The 20,754-nt window shown below is 34.4% G+C and overlaps 3 protein-coding genes across 10 annotated transcripts in view; 1 reads left to right on the forward strand and 2 right to left on the reverse strand.

Moving 5' to 3' along the window:
* Positions 1 to 5: 5 nt before the first annotated feature.
* On the reverse strand, positions 6 to 3,670 carry LOC107227811 (major facilitator superfamily domain-containing protein 9-like). 2 transcript variants are annotated; one of them, XM_046738519.1, is made up of 5 exons: positions 3,419 to 3,670; positions 2,522 to 2,653; positions 2,129 to 2,258; positions 1,815 to 2,024; positions 6 to 1,106 (listed from the first exon to the last, which is right to left on the reverse strand). In XM_046738519.1, exons 1-5 carry the CDS (start codon positions 3,428 to 3,430, stop codon positions 388 to 390), a joined length of 1,203 nt encoding a protein of 400 aa, XP_046594475.1. In that variant the 5' UTR covers positions 3,431 to 3,670; the 3' UTR covers positions 6 to 387. The 2 variants fall into 2 exon arrangements, with proteins under 2 accessions (XP_046594475.1, XP_015524547.2); XM_015669061.2 differs by lacking the exon at positions 3,419 to 3,670 and adding an exon at positions 3,132 to 3,263.
* Positions 3,283 to 11,800, forward strand: LOC107227810 (STAM-binding protein-like A). 3 transcript variants are annotated; one of them, XM_046738516.1, is made up of 9 exons: positions 3,283 to 3,368; positions 5,282 to 5,432; positions 6,549 to 6,647; positions 6,769 to 6,990; positions 7,507 to 7,686; positions 7,911 to 8,211; positions 8,287 to 8,399; positions 8,513 to 8,615; positions 10,339 to 11,800. In XM_046738516.1, exons 1-9 carry the CDS (start codon positions 3,347 to 3,349, stop codon positions 10,399 to 10,401), a joined length of 1,254 nt encoding a protein of 417 aa, XP_046594472.1. In that variant the 5' UTR covers positions 3,283 to 3,346; the 3' UTR covers positions 10,402 to 11,800. The 3 variants fall into 3 exon arrangements, with proteins under 3 accessions (XP_046594472.1, XP_046594473.1, XP_046594474.1); XM_046738517.1 differs by lacking the exon at positions 3,283 to 3,368 and adding an exon at positions 4,319 to 4,510; XM_046738518.1 differs by lacking the exon at positions 3,283 to 3,368 and adding an exon at positions 4,962 to 5,191.
* The window catches only part of LOC107226618 (PH and SEC7 domain-containing protein), an 83,321-nt gene continuing 73,444 nt past the window's right edge, over positions 10,878 to 20,754 (reverse strand). For all 5 annotated transcript variants that reach the window (XR_006904098.1, XR_006904101.1, XR_006904099.1 and 2 more), the window contains one exon: positions 10,878 to 20,551. Coding sequence is in view for 1 of the 5 variants with exons in the window: in XM_046738513.1 (XP_046594469.1) it covers positions 20,530 to 20,551 (22 nt within the window). In the remaining 4 variants the exon portion in view is untranslated. The remainder of the gene's footprint in view (positions 20,552 to 20,754) is intronic.

A 20,754-nucleotide genomic window follows, 5' to 3' on the forward strand; every position in this document is an offset into this window, starting at 1 on the left:
GAAAGGGCGTGTTCCGAGCCACGCAGTCACTGCCAATGCTAACAACAACTAAAAGTATTCGTTCACAACATTGACCCGCTACGCTTGGCTCAGCTAAAAGTTGTGCATTTGTTGGGGCTGCTAGTGACCATGCGGATCAGAATGGATCCTCTTACGAGACCCTTCCTGTAGATCAACTGTAGTTATTTTGAGCGAATAACTAAAATGAAATAATGTATCTTATGTATGTGTACCTGGTCAAAATACCTGATGCTACAAAAATGACCAAATTTTTTTCTTCACACGGTATGGTTATACCCTCAGAAAATAACAGAATTCAAAGTATAAAAAGCAACAGAAGCCTTGGTTAATATTATGAAGGCACATGCATGCACGTAACCTTTCAACTTAGTCAACCTTTAGTTGCATGGGTTTGTATTGTCTGACCATTAGTGAAACAATTATACCTAAACTGGATAATAATATACATAATAAAGTCGCGCTTCTAGTCCCGTACAGATCTCCCATCAAACCTGCAAGCAACGGTGCTACAAAACGGGCAATATTAGATATGCTGTTGCTAGTACCAACCAAAGAGCCTCGCTGCGTTGGAGAACATCGTTTTAAGACCATGTCCATTCCGACTATTCTTACTAAAGAGCTAGCTGCTGTAAGTGGTATGATACTAAGCATGAAAAGATGCAAAGTTGGGGCAGTGAAAAGTCCTACATAAGATATTGTTATGATTATAAATCCATGTAAATTACGCTGCTGGAAGCTTAGATCGTTTTTGTAAAACTTCTGGTCTATCCAACCAGCTAATAAGCCTGCTAAAGATGCTATTAGACCTTGAAAAGAAATCGTATAGCCTGCCCATCGAGGCGAAATATTGTATGTCTCCTGAACATTGGCAAAATAATTTGATGTGAATATTGCATTAGAAACAGCCATTAGGAACTTTAGAGCAAATACATCCCCATAAATTATCCAATCAACATTGACTAAATGATGCACTATACACAACATTTGCTCTCTTATATTCAAGTACTGCTTTTTTTTAAGAGACGTCTTGGTTTCATCTGGTGACCCAGTTTCGGGTGGATCATAAAGAAAGAAATACGTCGTTCCTGAAAAAATTTCGAATGTTTTAAGTAATTATAAAATTACTAAAATGATCAAAAATTATTATGGATCGATGGCATTAACTTTTCCTATTAGTACGAAAGCTTTCTTTAATCGTAAAAGAAGGGGGTGCCCTAGTCGATTTCGACGTCGATGTATATATGTCCAAAAATCAAAAATGGTATGCCATTCTGAATAAAAATACTCCAACACATTTTTATTTGACGCTGAAATAAAGAAATGGCATCGATTCTAGGAACTAATTTTCTATTGCGATTTCGTAGTGTCTGTGCTATTTTGTATATTTCTGCATCAAATGAAAGTGCATTGGAGTAATTTTCGTTCAGAACTATGTATTGAATTGGGCTGTCGACCTCTTTTTCGCGTTTCATTTATATGGAATCCCCTTTAAAGTCACATACATCAATTTCCTTGTAAAATCAGCCACGAAACGAACTTGTACTTATAAAATTAATGAACCAATTAGAAAAAGATTATTGTTCCTCTCAAATTTTAAAATATTTGTTTTTTAATATATTCACGTAGAAAGTTGAATACATCTTTTTGAGATGTTATTCACTTTTAATTAATTTGACAGCTAATTTTACATCGAAATCCTGTAATGGTCTACTCAGAATTTATTAGGAAGGTGAAGGCAATATGTTCAAACTGGACTGTTGCAAACTGTGTATACAGTGATATATTAAGCATACCAATATTGACAGCAAACAATAAAGCAGTGCAGTAACACAAGTAAGAAAATCCATGTTCCAATTCTGCAAGGTGTCCACCAATTGCGGGCCCAACAATGAAACCCGCACTTGACAGAGCAGTCAAGCGGCCAGAGATTTTACTTTGTTCCTCTGGTAATACTCTGTCAGCTACAATGGTCCGTGCCAAGACTTGGATGTGTTTGAAAGTACCTGGACAATAAATTCAATTGTACTGAAAAACTTTGTCAATAACTATATACTAAGTTTTAGGTGTAAGCGACCTGAATTCATAAATAGACAATAGAACTCATTACCCAAACCAGCTCGGATTATTAATATCACCCATAGAGATTTTACAATGCCCAGGAAAATGTAAGAAATTGCAGATATTGTCAGACTGATTAATAAGATTGCTTGTCGTCCTTTTTGGTCGCTCCAACTTCCCTGGAATAATGGTTTTATCATACAAAATATCAAAACCCCTACAGTTATTATTAAATTAGCATTTCGAGGCGAGCACAGTTATAATGTCGATCAAACTTTTGAATGCTTAGTGATTTGATATACAAGTAGTTTTGCAATGACAGTTCCACTGCAGCATGATTATCTCATGCAGTGAAAGTTCAATCCGACATTCTCTTCGGCAATTATTGAAATTATTCAAATTTCCGAAGAATAAATATTATCACAAATGTTCAAGTACTAACGATAATAGGCCCACTGATAAGTTGAGTTCCAGCATACAGTGAACTGAAGAATCCAATTACAATATGAGATGCTCCCAATGCCCTGAGATGAGTAGATAGCAGAGGTATAGACAGGCTAACAGCAAACAAATCCTGAAAAGTTGAACACTCAATTAGCTGATCATACGCAAAAAATTGGAAAAACCTATCAATACATATTATATTCAATTTAAACTGCTTCTTTATAGACGTAATGTAGAAAGTTCACTGTAATATATTTATCAATGGTTGTATGGATAAAGAGTCTCCTGGAATGCGATGGTGATATACATATATTTTTGAACTTGTTCTTCTCGTCCCGCCAGATATATAAGAAATACCACTGAACACAATTCACAATTAGTATCTTTGGATTCCTTGAACATATGTACTTTGGCATGAAGACTCGTAAATTGATAGTTGCAAAATTTATTTTTGTGATTATTGGTTATTTTTAGTGGATAAATGTATGATATTGAGTATGTATGATAATTTCCGAAATGAAATGAACGTAGAAACATCGGGCACACTGGGTACACGTTTCAAGTGGAAGGAGGAACTATAGCAGGTTCAGCTGTTGTTTCACACTTACCACGAATGAAACGACGTAAACCCATGTAGGATTGAATTTCATTTTGTTTTATACGTCGGAAAAGTCTGATTTCTATAGCAAAAATCGAGGTGAATCGTCAACTCATGTCCACGTGGTGATAACTTTATTGTTCTGTAATCATTTACATAACTGATTTCCCAAAAAATCATTTCAATCTAGTGACAAACACTTACAATTAGCTTGTGTCTGTATACATGAATTATTCTTTGGTACAACGTAAGTATGCATATACGTGTATGCGTGTGTAATACTCGGGTCTCACGTACGCTTGTACCCATGGATATACGCTTGCTACGGCTAATACCTATATTGCCACCTGAATGCCACGCTTAATCGGCGCACCTTTTATCACTCGACTTATCAATCGGTTTTGTGCTGGCCTCCTTACATTTAGCCCCTTATCTGTCTCAATTGTCGTGGTTTGTTTGGTGATGGTTGGACCAACGTGAACGTTTGTCGGTAATTAGTTCACTTATAAATAATTGAGTAAAATTATTTAGTTTTTTTTCCCCTAGCCCCTCGATGAAAATGGTCGCTTGCCGCCAAAGGGGGGGCGCGACTAGTATGAAGGAGACAACACCCTATACGATAAAGCTTGTCCCCAGGTTTGGGGTAACGTGAGAATTGTTTGAATGCGATTTAAGTGCCTATTACGGAAAAAATTGGATTTTTCGCTACAAAATGTAAAAAAAGAAGAGCGACGATCGTACCCTTCGAGCACATACAGTATATGCTCTAAGATCGTACTCTATAAACCTGCATGTATGAACACACTGTAAATTCTTAAAATACGCATTTGAACTGAGTGAAAACCAGTGAAAACCGAGTAATTGCTTTACCAATGTCAACCGACATTAAATCCGAGGAAACATGGCAAACGGCGAATCGCAAGATCATAGGTGGAAGGGGGAGCCCCAAAAACTGGACCAACTTTTGAGCCGAGCGCTGGTCGAGTGTAGTCTCCTACAAGAAGGCTAGAGAACAGGAGACCGAACTCCTATTGTAATGTGAGTTTGAGGTGGGCCCTTATACGACCGTCGCCTGGCGTCGCTGCTAACCGTAGGGTACATGCGCAATCCGATATTGCGCATCTTGACATTCATTCTGTTCATTCTGTTTCTAGACCACGGGGGACTTGAATTATTTGACTACGCAGTACCAAACTGCGCATGTACGCTATGGTTAGCAGCGACGCCAGGCGGCGGTCATGTATGGGACTATCCCCACCACCCGAGTTCGTTCTCCTGTCCTTCTTGGTCTCCTACCTACTACTCGGCGAGGGTGACACACAGTACTTTTGGCAGACGTGGAAATGTTGCCGGCCGCTAGTGGCGCTGGTAATCAAGTGGCTTGAACAGGTAATAGTGGTAACTACTATCAGCGTCACATACCTAGGTATACTTGAACGACTACGGTGGCAATATTGGGTGCTTTCCATTTACTGACTCAAGTCGACTTGTGTCGCTATTTCTGGTGTATTCCTTTGTCCAGATTGGTCGGTTACACCAGAAATAGCGACACAAGTCGATTTGAGTCAGTAAATGGAAAGCATCCATTACGTGACCGTATTTTCGTAACAGGACAGCCGTGAATGTCTGCGAACTGAGGTGCATCGTCTTTTTTTCCTACGAACGATAGACAAACCCCATTAAAAACAGTACAAACTAAAATTCAGAAGAGAATGTTAAAATTTTCCAGACTTGAAAAACGTATTTGGTAATTTGGAATCTTGGTAACACCTCTAAGAAGAACAAGTTATGAAAGACTGATGTATCCAATTTACTATTAATAATTTCGGAACGTATCTTTTATCTCTTATGGAGATAATTCTTTCTATCTCCGTGGTTTGGTGACCATTGTTGAGCCAGAGTTGGCCAACTTGCCAAGAGTGCTGCTGCTGCTAGTAGTGCTAGTCTCTAATATTGTATAGTCCCGTGCATGCGAATGATAAACTTGTAACTTTTCAGTCATTGATTTGTTTAAAAAATATTGGTATATGTAAGACGTATTGCATTTACATCAGTCACAATGATAACAATGTAAAGAACGTTATGCGTACTCTGGTAGAAGAATATATGTAAATTGTGTTATTAACATAATCATAACCTACAAGTCAAATATGGATACAGATAGAGATAAGATGAAGGATAAGGTCGACTACAAACCCACTAAATATACCTCTGTAAAAAACATGCGATTAATTGATCCAGAGGACCGCCTTAAAGCACTGGCAGATTATGGGACTGCTGTTGACATAGACCCTAATATTCCACCGCGAAGGTATGACATCCACTCAGTTTGAATTAGTTACTCATAATTGTAAATGGAATATCACCATAAATGATCAAGTTGATGTCCTAACGTTATTGTAACCAGATATTTTTAAAAGAACTCGTTATTTCACAACTTTAGAATTGCTTGAAATTCAATAAATCATAATACAGCACCAACTCAGATTTTGTAAATTCAAGTTTTGTAGTTATTTCTAAGCACTGCAAAATAGTGGTTTTTATTTTAACATTCACCTAAGTTATTGATACTAACTTCAGACTCATAAATGATGAGATTGTCCATTTTTTCATTTAATCTTCGTTTTATATTTCTGGTTGTCTATTTTTCGATGTAACCACATTTGCAATTTCTTTAATTTATCGTACATCGGTCAGTTTCTGCAGTATATTCTTTAACACCATCATGATCACAATTTCTACTCCTTCACCTAATCCTGAGCGCAAACATCCTGTTAAATTATTTTTTATTATTCATCCTACAGCATTAAATTTTTCGACTTTGAAAGTTAGTATGTTAATACAAGTCATTCCTAAAAAAATCACTATTTTGCAACTTTCAAATGACTAATGGATTTGAGTTAGCAAGAAATGACTATGTATTACTTTATTCTAATGCACTGAATTTCAGCCAATACCAATCTTTTGAAATATCAAGTTTTCTTAGAAATGCATTATTACATTAACGTCACAAACATTAGCTTATTGGATTTTTGTTTTTTTTTTTGGCTATTTGATTGATCTATATGAATATTCAGCCAATGAACCAGTGTTCACTGTAGGATAATGATATACAGTTGTAGAATATGTATAATAAAATACGAGGCTGACGCTAGTAGCTCGAATTAGCAGCCAAATGTTCTAATGTTTGTTCGATCAGGGTAGAGAATTTCAAAAATCAACATTTTTTTCAAATACCTTGAACCCCCAATATTATCATACAATTATATGGATATAACTGAACTGCATTTTTCTATTTCTAATAAATTTAACACATTTGGCTGCTAATCCTGGCTACCAGCTTCAGTTTCATAATGAAACACTTTTTATGTTACTATGTAGTGAGATTATTAGCGAGATGTGAAACTGTTCTAATTAAATGTTTCAGATATTATCGTTCTGGAATTGAAATGATCAGAATGGCTAACGTATACATGGAAGAGGGCAGTCAAGAAAATGCATATATTTTATTCATGAAATTTATGACGTAAGTTACCAAACTGTTATGTGAGGCTTGAAATTGAAACTCAGTTTTAATAATGGATGCAACAATTTGTTCTTGAGCTCGTACCTGGAAATGATAGTCAACTATTAGATTTTGTTTTCAGAATTTTCTTAGAAAAAATAAGAAAACATCCACAATATGACACAGTGCCTGTAAAAGATCGTGCGACAAATCAACAAAAGTTGCGGGAAATTTTCCCAAAAGCTGAAGCACTGAAAAAGCAATTACTTGCTCAGTATAAAATGGAGCAGATCAAATATCTGGAGGATGCAAAGAAACGGGAGAAAATTGAAATGGAACGACTTAAAAGAGAAGAGGAGCAGAGGTAACTTATTTTTTTCACTCACCTATAATATAAGTACACAAGAATTATATGCCATGCTAAAAGTGCATTGATTCTGTTAGTTTGCTGTATTCTTTAATTTGTAGAATTTTCAAAAGGAAAAAAATGGAAATATATTAACGCTAAAATGTACAAAGGTAAAGTATAGGAAACAAAAACATAGAACTGTCAGTATCCTGTAATATTTTTATATTTATTCGGATGATTCTATATTAAGGTTTTTCAAACTTAACCTTTCTAAATTTTGGGTTTTTATAGTTTGATTTTATGTATTCAACAAACTTTACGAAATAGTTTTTCTCCTGTTATCTCAACTTTCCATATTTTTTACCTCCACCATAATTTGAGATATGAACTAAATTATGTGCGAGTCACTTTGATAGCTATCGTTTAAACCTGTTCTTATAAATTGATTAACATGTTAAATTGCTTAGTTTATTACGTATCTTAACAATAAATATAATAGTCAGTAAAATGTTACTCCAACATTGTTTGAAGGTTGAAGGACGAAGAAGATAGAAAAAATAAATTGGCCGCTCGGACAGCTGCAAATGCTGCTAAAGCAATGCTTGGTACAACTTCATCGGTGACTGATCAAGACATTGTTGCAAAAAAACCGATTGTAACCAGACCCCAATCTCCAATTAAGGATATAAAGCCTCCCCGAACTGAAGAAAAGTAAGCGCATAATGTTAGTTGAGGCATCTGGGAACTGAAAAATAGTTTTGTTGGAAATCAGTTGATAGCAAGATACAGCAATTCAGAGTGTCACCTATTATTGTTATTAGTTTCTCGATAGTCTAAAATATGCAGTGAATAATCCAGATATCTTGGATTCTCTTTCAAAAGCTCGGTTTGTGTTTTTTTTTTTTTTTTCTCTAATTTTATTTTTCTGAACTTAGAGCAATACCAGAAGTTGACCGATCTACTAAACCTCGTTTACTGGATAAACATGCTTTGAGAGATGTGATATTACCCAACAAAGCGATGACTGAATTCTTGTTACTGGCTTCTCGCAACACGATGCTAAACAAAGAAACTTGCGGGATATTGGCTGGCAGATTGGAACGTAATAAATTACTCGTCACCCATGTACTGATCCCTCAACAAACGGGATCACCAGATTCCTGTACAACGCATAAGGAAGAGGATATCTTTGACTACCAAGACCAGCATAATCTTATCACTCTTGGTTGGATCCATGTGAGTTAATGAAATATTGCCATTCTTTCCAAGAGTAATTTGATAAGTTTTAAGAATGTTCAAATTATGTTTCAGACTCATCCTACACAGACAGCATTTTTATCTAGTGTAGATCTTCACACTCATTGTGCCTATCAACTAATGATGCCTGAAGCAATAGCTGTTGTGTGTGCGCCAAAGTATCAAGAGTAGGTTATATAATCATTATTTAAAAATGATTGAACTTTATATAAACTTTATTACTTATCATGTCACTTTTCTGCGCTACTTATTAACTGACTTATTCTCATTGCTGTTACAGTACTGGATTTTATACTTTGACAGCAGACTATGGATTAGATTTTATAGCTAATTGTCGGACATCTGGATTTCATCCGCATCCAACACAACCAGCCCTTTACACTGTAAGTAATTATCTACAAAGTATATTTTCATAAGCATATTTATAAGAAACAATGCTAGAAATCATCTCTACTTTTTGGGTTCATTCAGCTGGCTATTATATGTAGATAGATTACATGGTGTCTTTGCTACGAGAAAAACGGGAGTAACAGGAAAAATCCTGGAATTTTTGGAACCAGAACAAAACCCGGTAAAAATTGGAAAATTTACTGATACTTCCGGATAATAATTGAAATTTTGCATAACCAGCGAAAAATTGATATCTTGCAAGAAATTCTTCACAATTCATGTAATATAATCAGACAGCTCACAGAAGCTCTATATTAATTGTGTTTTTTAATTTGTTATTATAAATGCATAAAATGAAAGAGAAGAAACAAAATATTCTTATTCTTGTAACCCAGATTTTTTTAAATTTTCAATGTGCAATCAATGGAAGACCAAGCTGATATCAATGGTCTGTGACTAAATTTAAACGTCTCACTACTTATGGAATTCTAAAAAATCAGTGAAACGGTAGTCTGTGATCTCTTATATTGTCAGAATCAATTGCGAAATAATTCATTCTTCTCGGAATCTGATGATTTTCAGTATATGAAAAGCATTTGATTTCTGCAAAAATAGATCGATATAGAACATTTGTATTTTCCATCACCCACGGTGACATAGAAAATGTATTTGTTTTGGTCGGAAATGACGTTTTTTGAATTTAATTACTCTTTACTTTCTTGGGTCTCTACTATACGGTAAACAGATTTTTCAAAAAATATCAGTATGTGTTTCGGTTCGCCGGTCTGCCGTTCTGTCGATTGATCGGTCTATCAGCCTGTCCCTTGCGATCATCTCAAAAACGTCCGGGAGATAACACAGTGAATTATTAACGGCTATACGGTAAAATGACTCGCAAATTCTAAGTATATACTCTAAAATCAGTAATATACCGATGAAGAGTTCTCACACTTAGCACTATGTAACTGAAGCTGTGCTGCATCAACGCATCGCTAAAAATTGAACACATTAAATCTTTGTTATTGATTTGATAGAAGGTTTAGTGATACCAGTAATCGATGTCAAGGTATCGGAGAAAAAATGTCCTGTTAAGAATTTCAGCAAAAACCCGGGAATTTTGTTTAGTGGTTTTCATACCCTTACAAAAGCTACTCACTTTATCGCAGTTATTCTAGTTTCTGATATACACTTGGCGAGCACATATTATTCTCATATTCTGTTCTGTTGTAATATTTCTTTGAGTAACCATAACTCTTGTTTTTGGATAACTCTGAATCTAAACACATCACTATCAAGCTCTTGCAACAGTTATTATTTTCTCTTTCAAACAAATCAATCAGATAAATCTCAATCTATTATATTATTCACAACTATAATTATTCTTGTTCATATTTGATTCCCAGTTTGCTGATAAGCAAGAATCAATTACTACAAATTTAAAAATTTCTTTAGCACTTTTTACTAATACTAATACAATGACATAGAATATATTGAGTAAGCTTTTCCAAGATTATGGTGTTTGCCATCACATGCATACATATATGGTTTTCACACAGAGAACCTGTGAGTTTCCGTAAATTGGTTTCAAAACGGTTGATGGTTCTCCATGTATGAATTCTTCATTCCAAAAGTAATTGATAAATGCTTATGAAGTGTAAAGTATGATTTTTGTACCACAGTTATTACAAATCTTCTTACATATAACAAATGTTACAGGTAGCTGAACATTGTAAGTTGGATTCAATGGCGCTTATAAATATGGTAGATTTGAGGAAATGAAATGTGCATCTCATACATGTCGTCTTACCTGCTGGCTTGAGCTGATGTACTGTCAATTGTTTTTCTATTACCAAACATTATTATTATGGAACAATACTTTTGAAAGTAAAAATGGAATTTGGGCAATTTGATGTGTCGTCGACGACTCTGATTGTTCATAGTATTTCAAATGTGTAGTACCAAATTCGTTACTACATCTCGTAACTCTTTTATCTGTTGTTCATAAATAAATAAGAATAGAGTCATAATATATTTATATACATAGGTGAGTAATCAAATTAAACAAATTTTTTTTACATGCACTCGAATACGGTTGATACAACGAAATATTTAGATATAAACATTTAAAGCTTATACCATTGCAAAGCTTAAATACCACATAGATTGTAAGTAAAGTTTATAATATGTGGGGCATTCCAACATAAATTTTTTGACTTTGTATAGTGTTGATGTGATTGGCATTTTTGCCCGTGTGGTTTACTATTACTGCTCGTAGAGTAATCAGACTTCAGTTGTTTAGCTCATTAGCTAATGACATAAATGAGTAAAAACGCAAAAAAGAGTACTAGAAGTCAGAGACTGTATTAAAATGACATTTAGGCACTGGTCTCATAACTTTCGCCGTACATAAGTGCACCGCTGCACAATTGAAGTACTAGTGTTTTACTGCCGTAGAATATTTGTCACTATTAAAGTGGAGCATCACTGGAGAACAGTGGCGATCACTTCCGCATTACTGGACTCTAGTACTCCTCACTACTGGGGACCATCAGTGCTTATTTCTGCTCTACTATGCTTTGGTACTTTGTACTACTGGACACAAGTGATTATTTGTAAGTAAAAGATGAGGGTGAAAACAAGGATGAAAATTTCAATAGAGCAACAGAGAAAAAAGTAGGTTCGATTTGATATGGAATACCCCATGTAGAGCAAAGAGTGTTTGAGCTTTGAAATTTGATTGCAATACATTGACAGTTAATGTACTGCATAATACTTGAGCAAAGTTATATTTCATGTTAACTATTTATTACATTTTTATAACAGTTTTCACACTATGTATATAATATAACAGATATCTGATATGTAACCATCAAACGGTAATTGCGCAATGTATTAGTAGCTTTACAAATTGAATTGTGATATTTATGCTAAATATTAAGGACTATATGAAATAGGTTGGCATATGCAATTCACATATTAATGATTTATGCTATGATCAACAAGTTTGTTATATTTTATTCATTAAAGTTAAATGTGGCTTTTAAGGACTATATGAAATAGGTTGGCACATGCAATTCACATATTAATGATTTATGCTATGATCAACAAGTTTGTTATATTTTCTTCATTAAAGTTAAATGTGGCTTCAATAATTCAATATAATTCAACTTACCACTTACTATTACTGTTCATTCATTTTCTATTATTTACTCTAATAAATTCCCAATTATATATTATAATACAATTTCGAATAGTGCGATGGCAAATTGGACATCAGACTGAATTATATTGTACAGGAAATAATTCGATTTTTAATAGGAAACACAAAGTAATTGTAATGAGCGCGTACTGAAGAAAAGCAGCTGTAGCTTTGGTAAAAGTGAAGAATCACTTTTTATGTCATTTGTTCAGAGTTATAAACTCATCCCGTTGATGAACCCCTAGATTAACCGCGATTTCATGAACTTCGAGCGTTGATTGACAATGGATAAAGACTGCTAGCCCAATAGGGCTTTCCGTAACCGACAATGGATAATAAATGGGGAACCCACGGTCGTATATACCACACTGGGAGCTTTCCAGCAAGGAGACACAGTGTGGCACTGTGTTACACGGTCGAACACTGTGCCTTGGTGCTTGTTGGAACGCTTTGAGGTTCTTAATTCAGTCACTAGAGTCCGCTCATGCATTATACGAAAAATCTAGGAACATTGAGCGCTCCAGGAAAAAAAACATTTGTGAAACGCGTGTAGATTATCATTGCATTTAATAAATAAATATAAACAATACCATGCGTCGAAAATAAAATCTCTAGCTAAAAAATTGGCAGTAATGAATCCGACACAGTGTCCAACCATGCTCCGCAGCTGTGTCCGACTGTGTCGTTCTGTGTCGTTGTTGGAAAGCACCATGTTCGACACAGTGTTGCTCTGTGTCGCTCTGTGTCGTTGCTGGAAAGCTCCCTCGAGTATCGTTGTGTCTTTGTTCAATCTTATGTGTTAGACAGAGACGGTATGATATCAGAGTTCAGTCGGGTAAGGTTTCTGAACTCAGCCCAGTCCAGCGCGAGAGACAAACTTTTATAGAGAGAGAAGCTGCACTCCTAGGCACAGTCTATGGGCACACCATGTATACTCACACCACGGTTAGAAGTCTTTAAAACACCCATACGTCTTGTACAACTAGGTTTTTCAGCGTGGGGTAATGACCCCGTGTGGCCGCTATTTGACCTGGCTGAGGTGTGGCCACTAAGGGTTAAACATTTTGATTGTTTATAAGAATATGAATTTGATTTGTTAATAATTTTTAATGAAACTATTATTTTATTAAAATTCATTCTTTTAGTTTTAAAAAGGAAAAAAAGAACTTTCTAGCTCAAATAGAACCGGGGTTATGAATTTTTGAAAATGAGTCTCCAAGCCGAAAATCACCAAATTTTCAAATTTTCAATCCCCCCTCTTTTCCAAAATATGTGACAAAAAAATTTTCAAATACGTATCTCTTTTTTCGCTACAGAATCCGTAAAAAAAATTCAGCTAAATCAAGAATATGTCGATCAGAAAGGTGTCGGTTTGTAAAAGAAAGTCCCGTATAGGTATATCTTCAATCGCGCTCATACGTTCATTAATTAAATAATTTCTTAAATTACGTTAGACATATGTGATCTTTTAAAAATACAGTTTATTTGCATTGGAAAATTCAGACCACTCCACAAAAATACTACTTGTAAATATTTTTTGGAAATTAGATAACACTCGATTGTTACTAATGTTCAAGTCCATGCTGTAACAAACCTCGACGAACCTCATACAACCATTATCTCAAGAGCAATGAAAAACAAATGCTTTTTTCAATTTCTAATTATATTACCTAGTTAGATTGCGACTCTGTCCATTGACCTCCAAACACAAGATTGTTCCGAAGGTTATCATCTAAGTAGCCTAGATTATAATGGCTCATATCTGTCCGCTCCACTATACATTTGTGGCAGAACCCGTGTTGATTATTACGAATTTCGAGTCTAAGTATATACTATGTATTCCCGACAAAGTCGATACTATTTTCCCCAGAATTTCAGCACTCTTCCGGTAACCTCTAATAATCATATTACCCCGAGAATACAATTGTGTAATGATTTAAGATCCTGAATTTTGCCTGTGAGATAGTGGGTAAATTGTGAAGTTTATTTCTTAAAGAAAGTGAACTATATTATCATCAAGACGTTTTGTAACAAGAGTCCCCATATTGACTGGTAATTTGCGGGTACCTCGTGAACTTGGACGATATTTTTTTGTCGGAATTATAAACACTCATCAATATATCACATCAAAAAGAGCGTGGAACCAACTGCAGAGAAGTTACGAAGGAAATCGTTTGTTTTTCGGCTGTAATTGTTGATCCGTTGCTTGCAGCGTATTCAGACTACGACCAATCGATTTTTTTCGCAAAATTACGTTGACATAGTGCATCAAAGAATTGATTCCAGCATTTTTCAAAATAGTTAAAATATTCACCAAAAATCCGAAGGAGTTACTTTTTTGAGCAAAAAATCATTCGTCTCAGAATCGATTTGTATGAACCTTTCTAGATTAATGGACCCTCAGGAATGTGAAAAAGACATCTAGAACAGCAAAAGACCGACAGCTGAGGAAACAGGAAGAAAATGGATTTTTTATTTATTTTAATTCAGGCATTTGGTAAAAGTAATTCTATGAATTCCCATAAAAATTTCAATGAAATTTCTATGAATTTTCATGGAAATATCTACACAGAAGTGTAGATTTCGGGCGGATTCATAATTTTCAAACTTGGATTTACATAACAATTCGTAGTTTTTTGCAGGATGTCGTAGTTTTTTGTTGATTGTAATATTTAAAATTATGTTTACGATTATAATCTACGAAAAAGTACGAATTGTTACGAAATCCAAGTTCAAAAACTATGAATCGGCCCATATCTTATACTCTTGCATAGAAATTCGCATAGAAAATCCGTAGAAATTTGCGTAGAACGTCATGGAATTATTCTCACCACGGTTCCTGGTTTAGTAGAATCACATGAATGTTATTAATTTTTTCATAAGACTCACCTATTGAGATAAGGTGAGTTCAAAATTATACGACAGATTCTCATGTCCGTCCAGATACTTACGGTCAGAAAATGAGATCAGTCTTTGGACGCAGACCTGTATTTTGCTAGGAACTCAACTTGTCTGCAATAAATTTTCCTTGTGCGAGAAATGCGACGTCTAGCGGTGGTTCAAAAATAGTATTTCATACCTTCTCATACATATTCGTAATCCTATCGATTTAAAATGTATCCTAAAATTGTCGATCGTCACAATTCTTCATAAAAATTTGTGCTTTCTTATGAGAATTCATAGAGTTTACGAAAAGTTGTAGTTTTAAACATGTCGAATTCTTAGCTTAGATTTTCGTAGATCAACGTAGTTTTGTTCTGCCTCGTAGAGAGAAACTATTCCATTCAATTACGGTTGTAATTTTTCCATAGGTTTTCATATCTCTAGATTTAGTGCGAATTTGAGGCTCAGAATTTCGTAGATCGACGTAGTTTTGGTCTACTTAATCGAAAGAAACTATTCCGATCAACTACGGTGATTTTTTTCATAGATTTTATATTTTATTTTCTCGAAATATATGCGGAACTATATCTCATGATTTCAATTGTAGATCTTTATAGATATTCATACTTTTGTACCAAAATCTAGGCAAAACTTATGTTTTTAAGGAAGTTGCATACTTTCGTGAATTCTCGTTAATTTTCATGGATATTCATAAAGAATCGTAGGTTTCTATGAAAAAACTACAAAAAAACTACGATTCTTGATCAATTTTGACAATTCGATTTTTTTCCTAGTTTGCACCTGTATGCAGGCCAACACTTCAGCTATATTTGAAAACTACAATAATCACCATCGGATAGAGTATTTTTAATATTCTGCTTAAGACAATATATATGCTGTACACCCATTTCCTCATATCACAATGAGATATCTGGTGTAATGTTTAATCATATTTTTGTATTTCTTTTTATCTATACTTTAATTATATTCGTGAACTTGTTAAATTGCTATTCACTTATACCGAAACACTTGCACTAGAATTAAGGTATGTTGAATAAACTGTACTGAACTGAGTTTGAACCTGTGTGGTTATTATTATTTAATTTTTTTCCCATACCTCTGTGAAAATTCTGCGTAGGTTTTAGGTATTTTGGATGTAACTTTTGATCCTTTGCTTGCAACGTATTCGGACTGCGCCTAATCGATTCCTCTTGCCCAACTATGTCGATGTAGCGCATAAAAGAATTGATTCCAGCATCATCCAGGATCGTAAAAATTTTCGTTGAAAATCCAAGTGGTTCAAAGGAAATCGCAATAGTAAATTTGTAGAATTCATGCCATTTCTTTATTTCTGCGTCAAATGAAAATGTGTCGGAGTGTTTTTGTTCAGAATTGAGTGTTGAGGCTGTTATGTCCCTTTTTGCGTTTGAGACACACGGACTTGGATAAATCAAGATATCTACGATAATGTCGAAGTCAATCACAGCACCCCCTCAAGTCTAGAAAAACGCGTAGCAGTCATTGCGCTTCAATGTACATACATACATAATACGTTATTTCTGTCAAAACCTCGGCGGTGTAGGAAATTTCTATTTTTTCTAATTGTGAGACATTTAGGATGTAGTCTATGGTTACTATTCAAAATGCGCATTCGTATAAGTTGGACTTCAATGTTTAGGTTTTCGTACCTCAAGAGGAAAAAACAGGACCTTTATAGGATCACTTAATTGTCCACTTGTCTGTTGTCTGTCTGGCCGTCTGTCAAAACCCTCTTTCTCAGGAATGGATAGAAGTATGAAATTGAAATTAATATTAAATACTAAGGTCTACGGTCTCTTGGAGCTGTAAAAAATTCAATCTTGTAATTCAATGCAGTCAAAAGATACAGCCATTTATGTCACATATTTTGAAACGTGCAAGCTCGCTAATCAAAACTTATAGGGTACTTCCTGTTGACCTAGAATCATGAAAATTGGAGAGAAGCAAGGTCTCACAGCACATGTAAGCGAAATAATCCGAAAATAGTTCATTTGTAGTTATATCACTTAAAAAAATAAAATAAAGTTTGTTCGGAACCATCAGAGCGTGAATTATACTCGCACTTATCCGGTTTTTTTTCGACTTGACTCGACTCGACTTGACTCGACAAGTTTGAACAACCAAGTGATGTAAAGTCGTGGTCTAGTGTATTTCTCACTTTACATAGTAGTTTTCTTCAAGTCGAGATTATTTATTAGCGTAGTCAGCACGAAATTTACCGAGACTTGTGATGAATTTAAATTTGTGGCATTTCTCTCAATAATTTGGAATAAAAAATTTCATACATATTCATATCATTGGTCAGGGTAGTCAAAATTCAACGAATTCGTAAAAGAGGGGTCTGTTTATTTTTTCCATTAGATAAAAGTGCCAGTAGCTGGATATCTCAAGCATGGTACTACGACTTGACAAGCTTTCATTTCGTATGGCTGTTCAGCCATTGGTATGTTGCTTGCAATTAGTAATGGCACATCAAATTTTTATGAAAATCTAAACGTCGGTTAGTGAAAAATGGCGGAGTTGATATGAAATGTCCCAGATAAACTAAATAAACTGTTAGAACAATTCAAGGCATGGATGGAACAGATGCCTAAATCAAAAATCGTATTTCCGAAACAAAAGTGCTTGTGGAAGTTGTAATTGCATATATTCAAAATGCTTATGTTGTTTTAGTGGGTTTCTGTGAACAATTGTTTTTTTATAAGTTTCGGAAAACGATTGGCATGTATTTTAGTAGATTATACAACGGTTGAAATATTTTTCAAAATCGTGTAACTCTCTGATAAGACGCGCATCCATATGTATCTCCACATTCTCCATTGATGAACTTTACTCACGGATGCAATCTTCAAATGGTTTCTAGAACTAAGCGATGCACTTATCAAGCTATACCTACCTATTTGTTCGTGATAAATGTACAAACGTACAAGTGAGTTTTGCGGACTAAATTATCCACTACTATAATCTAGTTCAACGTGAAATTATACTTCAGTTGCTCTAGTTGTCATTTTATTTTGCGTCAAATATCAAATGATATCCACCAACCGTGGAAACTCAATGTAGGGTTTAAATGAAGTTACAAGTGCAGAGTCAACAGCTGTCATCTTGATTTTGCGCCACAGTTCGATCCCACAAAGCGAATACAGTAACAATGTTTTTCTCGATATTGCGAACCTAGAATTGTCGGACGTTATTTACACCAAAAATTTTTACCGAAGCGACAATTTCTAAATCAAATATTCGACGAATATATTTTTGATAATTTAGCCAGCAAAAAAAATTTATGTACATGGATATCAGTTGTAAGTCTGTCCAAGTCTACTCAAGGACTTTGTTCCATTCATGCCTACAATAGTTCAATTTATCTCTGATCGAAAAGTAATCAAGATCTTAAATCATGTCATGTATTTTCATATCGGGGAAACAATTACACTATATCTCTTCATCCTCTGACATTTCATTCAGTCTTATAGTAATATTACACGGAAAACGAATATATATATAAATGTATGATAAGATTTGTGATGATGCTTGATAATTGATAATTGCGTTTTTTCAGCTAACAATTAGTGCACTAATTATATTATGAACCACTTCGAATAGATTATAAGTGAACTACTACTAATCATACCACTGTTACAAATCTGCACAATTTTTCTGTAAAGGTGAGTTAGAAGCCATTACCGCTTGTGAAGGTTGCGTTAAACAATAGCATGGTACTAAAAAGGATAGAACAACGTCGTTAGGGAATCAGAAGCGTTAACGGTTTGAAATAAAATATGAATGTATGAACTGTACATTATTATAAAATTTCAAATTTGTACCAACTGCGGTAAGTACCTAAACGTTTTTGCCTACATTTGTCAATATTTTCGGAATCTGAATAAAATATAATAACATGAAAAAATTATAGTCGCATGTGCGGAAGTCAATTAGATTTCGTTCTAAATAAAAATAAAGATTTTGACTTTTCAATTTTTCGAATCCAGCGGAAATCGCTGTGGATAAATTTGATTTACTTCCAGAGTTCCTAGTATGCACATGCTTCCGAGTTCCAGCGTTTGATGTAAATAATAAAAATACGTAGTGCTTTCTGAAGTTTCTTTTAATGTAATTAAAGGAATTGCGTAGAACTTTGTACATGTTACCGTGCATATAATATTTGTCCCCAATGTTGCGTAACACCAAGAAAAAATGAATCAAAATTACGGTGCGAATGAAGCGAATTGAATCGGATTCTTACATTATCTTGTACTGGAAACAAACGTAATTTAGGTATTTGTAGAGAAGCACGTATATAAAGTCATATAAAAATTACGAAACAAATTGATCCGTCATAATTAACAAGTATATATAAATATACACACAATAATGAGATAGTCAGCAAAGTACAAGTAATTAAATGCAATTCTTTGGCATTTATACATTTTATAATTATGGAGGGGAAAATGAACAATGTCGATGTAATAATATTTGTGATAGTAAAATAATGTGTCTGCAGAAAAAATATATACAATTACACGAACGAGGTACCACAAGTAGAATATTCACATGGTAATAACGTCAGTACGTGTTCCATTACAGCAAGACAGAGCACGATAATTTTTTTTATATCCGTAAAAGTATGACGAGGTTGAAGTTTCTAATAGTACTGTAAGAATGCATTTCTAGAGAAAATCGTTCTTCCATCATATTCAGAATTGCCAGAAATTCAGTAAATTGAAATAAAGCAAAAAAGTACCGATATATTTTGGAAATCTTACTCCTTTAAGATGATTCTCAAGTTGCAATGTGCTAGTTTTTACTCAATATATTTCGACAACTTAAAATTACAAACTTAAATTTCATAAGTATTTTCTGGAGCCAAGTCCGATATAATCAGATTACAAACGTATCATCCAATGTACATAAAACATGACCTAATATCTAATTCTCTTGTATAAGCCGTAGTATTTATATTCTGATAGTGTTTAATATTAAATTCAAGTGTAAATTTTTTACCCAATATAGTGGAATTATAAAATTTTATTTTCAACTCAAGGATAACTTCAAATACCTCATACTGAATCCGCTGAAGAGGACAATATTACATAGAGAAAATAAATATTTTGTATTCTGAAACCATATTAATTTTGTTTCATACAGCGATCGCAATCTAATTATGCAATACCAACGTATTTTACTAAAGAATGTTCAATGAATGGTATTTATAAATTGTTACCATTATCTAAAGTTTTATGATCAATGGCTATTTTTCAGTTTGTAAAGAAACTATGTATTTTTCAATGTTTCGTGATAGCAAAATACGATGTATCCACAGACCGTCTACAGGCGATTGTGTATCCCGTTTGTTGATCTCTAAAAGTCACCTTGATTGTAAATTCATAGAAACGCAACAAGTGAAACCACTTACAGACGTCCTCAAGAGTTCACCCGGTTAAATACTGTCCGTTGCTATTTGCGCCGTACAGAGTCGAATGAGTTGATGTCGTTTCTGAACAGTTGCTCTGTACCGCGCCTGAACACAACACTTGTCATCACTAATATCATAGAGTTTATAATATTCCCGTAAAATCTAAATCATTTTGCTATGATTATTATTTAACTGAAATCAGAATGAAAAGTTCGACTTGTGATGTCTCGTTTGTATATTATTATGGTAATGTAATAGAAAATGCAGCCTTGTGTATGCAATGGATGATGACTGCAGTGAGCTAGTAGAATAAGGCCAGTTCAGCTTGACCAGGGTGACGAAATGGCGTTACTTGTATCGAAGCTGCTCAGAATCAGGTCATCAGTGGGTCCTCCCTGTGGCATGCAACAGATAACATTCTTCATTACTTTACTACATTGTACCAAATCCTATATATTATTTCATGCGTCGTGACGTCACATGCTAATCAACACATTTATATACACATTATCATTACGTATTGGTGGCATACTCTACAGTTCTTCAAGCGCAAAATATTATACGTTGGCGATACCATTATTAACTTCGTACAATTTTG

This window comes from Neodiprion lecontei, chromosome 4, assembly GCF_021901455.1.
Source record: "Neodiprion lecontei isolate iyNeoLeco1 chromosome 4, iyNeoLeco1.1, whole genome shotgun sequence".
In the NCBI taxonomy this organism is placed as follows: domain Eukaryota; kingdom Metazoa; phylum Arthropoda; class Insecta; order Hymenoptera; family Diprionidae; genus Neodiprion; species Neodiprion lecontei.

What these genes read in the sequence shown, in the direction of transcription:
- LOC107227811 (XM_015669061.2), bottom strand. Translation starts at nt 3,173, where the DNA reads ATGAAATTCAATCCTACATGGGTTTACGTCGTTTCATTCGTG. An exon ending in TTTACGTCGTTTCATTCGTG is followed by an intron (nt 2,654 to 3,131) that starts GTAAGTGTGAAA and finishes TCAACTTTTCAG; the next exon opens with GATTTGTTTGCTGTTAGCCT. An exon ending in TTATCAGTGGGCCTATTATC is followed by an intron (nt 2,259 to 2,521) that starts GTTAGTACTTGA and finishes CCATTATTCCAG; the next exon opens with GGAAGTTGGAGCGACCAAAA.
- LOC107227810 (XM_046738516.1), top strand. Translation starts at nt 3,347, where the DNA reads ATGAATTATTCTTTGGTACAAC. An exon ending in CCTCCCCGAACTGAAGAAAA is followed by an intron (nt 7,687 to 7,910) that starts GTAAGCGCATAA and finishes TTCTGAACTTAG; the next exon opens with AGCAATACCAGAAGTTGACC. An exon ending in CACAACCAGCCCTTTACACT is followed by an intron (nt 8,616 to 10,338) that starts GTAAGTAATTAT and finishes CAAATGTTACAG; the next exon opens with GTAGCTGAACATTGTAAGTT.